At 37.6% G+C, this 4,258-nt stretch overlaps 1 gene segment (V, D, J or C); it reads left to right on the top strand.

Moving 5' to 3' along the window:
• LOC124864938 lies at positions 1 to 453 on the top strand. The segment is given in 2 exon segments: positions 1 to 46; positions 125 to 453. Coding segments are annotated over 2 exon segments (375 nt in total).
• Positions 454 to 4,258: the final 3,805 nt, after the last annotated feature.

The raw sequence follows: 4,258 nt of genomic DNA on the forward strand, positions 1-4,258 counted from the left end.
ATGTCGATCAGGCTGTTTGTTCTGCTAACAGTGATCTGTCTGCCCTGTGAGTTTTTTATACTCTTATACACTAATCAGTCTTTCAGTTGGTCTGATCTCATTTAATTGCTGCTTTTTGTAACAGGTTTTAACAGCCAGGGTCTAGAGTCCATTCCTTCCATCTCAGTAGTGAAAAAGCCTCAGGAAGATCTTAGTCTTTCCTGCAGAGGAACTGGATTTAACTTTGGTCGCTATGGAATGCACTGGATCAGAGAGCGTCCAGGAAAACCACTGGAGCACATAGGTCCAATTTGGTATGATGCAAGTAAAACAGTTTATGAAAACTGCGTTCAAGGACGCATAGAAATCACCAGAGACAACAGTAACAGTATGGTGTATCTGAGACTGTCCAGCCTGAAACCAGAGGACTCTGCTGTGTATTACTGTGCACCAAACACACAGTGGTTAATGTGAGCACAAAGTCTGTACAAAAACTCCTCAAAAAACAGACGTGACAAAAACAGCATTAAAAAAGTATTAACATACACACACTAAGCAGACAAGTAAAGCCACAACTGATTTTGTATTTAAGTTTTCCTTTTTTTGTCTGTTATAACATAATGACAGAATACAATTTCAGTTCACCTCAGTAATAGACTACAGATTTTACATTGTTGTACATGTTTTATAAACATATTCAGTTACAGGAAAAAGAACCCATGAAAAGTTCATTCAATAATTACAAAGACATAAAACTGACAAATCTTCAGTTTTTAGCATCATATGTCCCCCAAGTTTACATTATTATTAGTTTTTTTAGACCTTCTCTGGTTGTGTCTCATCTTCATCTTCTGCTTTGACAGTGTCAACAGTAATGCTAATGAAGTTATTTCTTTTTAAGTTCCCAGCTTTTTTTTTTTTTTTTTTTTTTTCATTTAGCTGTTGAGTCTCTCAACGTTCTCTTCACAATATCCCACAGATTCTCTATGGGGTTCAGGTCAGGAGAGTTGGCAGGTCAATTGAGCACAGTGATACCATGGTCAGTAAACCATTTACCAGTGGTTTTGGCACTGTGAGCAGGTGCCAGGTTGTGCTGAAAAATGAAATCTTCATCTCCATAAAGCTTTTCAGCAGATGGAAGCATGAAGTGCTCCAAAATCTCCTGATAGCTAGCTGCATTGACCCTGCCCTTGATAAAACACAGTGGACCAACACCAGCAGCTGACACGGCACCCCAGACCATCACTGACTGTGGGTACTTGACACTGGACTTCTGGCATTTTGGCATTTCCTTCTCCCCAGTCTTCCTCCAGACTCTGGCACCTTGATTTCCGAATGACATGCAGAATTTGCTTTCATCTGAAAAAAGTACTTTGGACCACTGAGCAACAGTCCAGTGCTGCTTCTCTGTAGCCCAGGTCAGGCGCTTCTGCCGCTGTTTCTGGTTCAAAAGTGGCTTGACCTGGGGAATGCGGCACCTGTAGCCCATTTCCTGCACATGCCTGTGCACGGTGGCTCTGGATGTTTCTACTCCAGACTCAGTCCACTGCTTCCGCAGGTCCCCCAAGGTCTGGAATCGGCCCTTCTCCACAATCTTCCTCAGGGTCCGGTCACCTCTTCTCGTTGTGCAGCGTTTTCTGCCACACTTTTTCCTTCCCACAGACTTCCCACTGAGGTGCCTTAATACAACACTCTGGGAACAGCCTATTTGTTCAGAAATTTCTTTCTGTGTCTTACCCTCTTGCTTGAGGGTGTCAATAGTGGCCTTCTGGACAGCAGTCAGGTCGGCAGTCTTACCCATGATTGGGGTTTTGAGTGATGAACCAGGCTGGGAGTTTTAAAGGCCTCAGGAATCTTTTGCAGGTGTTTAGAGTTAACTCGTTGATTCAGATGATTAGGTTCATAGCTCGTTTAGAGACCCTTTTAATGATATGCTAATTTTGTGAGATAGGAATTTTGGGTTTTCATGAGCTGTATGCCAAAATCATCTGTATTAAGACAATAAAAGACCTGAAATATTTCAGTTAGTGTGCAATGAATCTAAAATATATGAATGTTAAATTTTCATCATGACATTATGGAAAATAATTAACTTTATCACAATATGCTAATATTTTGAGAAGGACCTGTATAACTGGTAAGAAAAGCTGCAGCATCTGTGTGATGGAAAATATGCAAGAAAGTATGAAAAACTCATAAGATCATCTTTAACACCAACATGTTCTTTGCAGCTCACATAAACAATTACAATTTCAAGTAATGCAACAAAACGTCCCTCAAAATGTGTTGTCCAAAGAAAACAGCAAATGTTTGGCAAAACCATAAAAAAATATGAATTTATTATCTGAATTTTTAATGGATTGTATATTAGTATCTATTGACAGGTACAGAACATACAGCTGAAGTCAGATGGTTGACATTTTAATTCAAAGTCCCTTCATCATCCCAAATGTAATAACTCGCATTCAGGTTTGAGAAAAAAACAAACAAAAAAAAACCCATTAATGTTTACTGAAATATGGTTAACAGTCAAGTTAAGCTTCATATATCCTGCACTAAAGAGACAATGATTGAACAACATAAACCTGATTAAACCCTAATGTAATTCATTACATTTACAACATTTTGTTAGTGGTAGAAGAGTCAAATTCAGGCATAAATGACCTGGGTGAAGATTTTGGACACTTTAAAAAAACATAAACTACCGTGTTTATTATTTTTACTTTAAGCAACAAAATTATTAATGTGAAATATGTGCAGGTTCATACACTGACATACAAATACTTACAGCAACAGCTGTCAGGGCTCATGGATTCCTGTTTTGTTAGGGTCTCCATCAACAAGTGTTTTTACTGTTAAGGTTTAACATCAATTTCAATACAACATAACAATAGTTATGTTTCTTTGATCTGATGGGATATTAGCAGCTTGAAACACTCACAGCAAGCCAAGTAGAGTGAATGTACACCTAATAATAACCAGGATGAAAGGAAAAGGGGAGAAAAGACATGTTTAAATGTAAAAGAGTGTAATTTTTGACCTGCTTGAATGATGTTAGAAGTTTTATGCTCTTAGCACTTTCCTTTGTGTAAAGTGAAGTTCCACCCTCTTTCTATAAAAGCTTAATAGGATGTTATTGTTTGCATTACAGGAAGATAAATTCCCATCAGATCTCCTTTAACAATAACATGTTTTCTCTACCTCTGCTGCAGGCAGCTGGAGGCTGAGTCTCACTGAGATGAAGACCAACCCACAGTGACTGTTTGTGATTCATTACTAATTCATTCTCCTCCACAGGTGTAAAGTGGTAACAGCTGATACAGTCAGACAATATGACTGTGAAGGAAGGTCAGTCTCATCAGCTGTCATGTCTCTTATTCTCTCGACAACCACATCACAGCTTGGATAAGCTAGCCTGCAGAGGAAGTGCTGAAATAGGTGGGAAATGCCAATTGCATTAGAAATGAATAAATTTAAGGAGACTGCAGTAGAATATTCTAGCCATTTTCAAAACAGAGTATTTACCCAAGACAAAGATGGTAGAGCTTTGTATCTGACATTGTCCATCTTAAGGCTGGAGGACTCTGCTCTGTAATAGGCAGAAAAGGTTATCAAAAAAGTGCACAGAAAATGTTTTCACTTTGACCTTAAGGAGGCAGTAGACTAAAACCAGGATGATGAGGTGAGCAGCTTATTGCATGAATTTTAAGAAAACAACTCCTGGTTGAACAATTAGTCCCTGATTTGTACATTAGCCCAACACCAACAGTTGAATTCCACATCACTCTAACAAATTAGATCAAGTGTTCAACAAGTACAAATCATTTGGAAAGCAAACATGTCTTTCCACATTATTTTGTTTATATAATTGGATTCCGGTGCTCTACTTTAATAGTAGATCATGCAAATATTAAGGGTATAAAATTAACCATAAGAAAAACATGAAACATGAATATGAAATTCATGAGTCATGAGTCTTTGAATCCTAAAATCCCCATTACTTAGAGCTTGCCTATGAGATATTTGAGACTTTAGAGCAGCAGTCAGCAACTTTCACAATGCAAATAACAATTTTTGCCCTCAATCCATCAAAATAAAACTCGTGTAAAGCCGCAAATGACCTCCTTAAACAAAAACAAAAAAAACGTATTATTTAAAATGTGGAAAATTAGTTTTTTTCAAGAAACATTTTTAGGTTATAAAATAAAGAAAAAAAAGCTTTTTGAAAAAGAGGATGGATAAACATTCTTCTGTTGGATGTTGATATTTGTGGAAAATT

The sequence above is a fragment of the Girardinichthys multiradiatus genome, chromosome Y, assembly GCF_021462225.1.
Source record: "Girardinichthys multiradiatus isolate DD_20200921_A chromosome Y, DD_fGirMul_XY1, whole genome shotgun sequence".
Classification (NCBI taxonomy): domain Eukaryota; kingdom Metazoa; phylum Chordata; class Actinopteri; order Cyprinodontiformes; family Goodeidae; genus Girardinichthys; species Girardinichthys multiradiatus.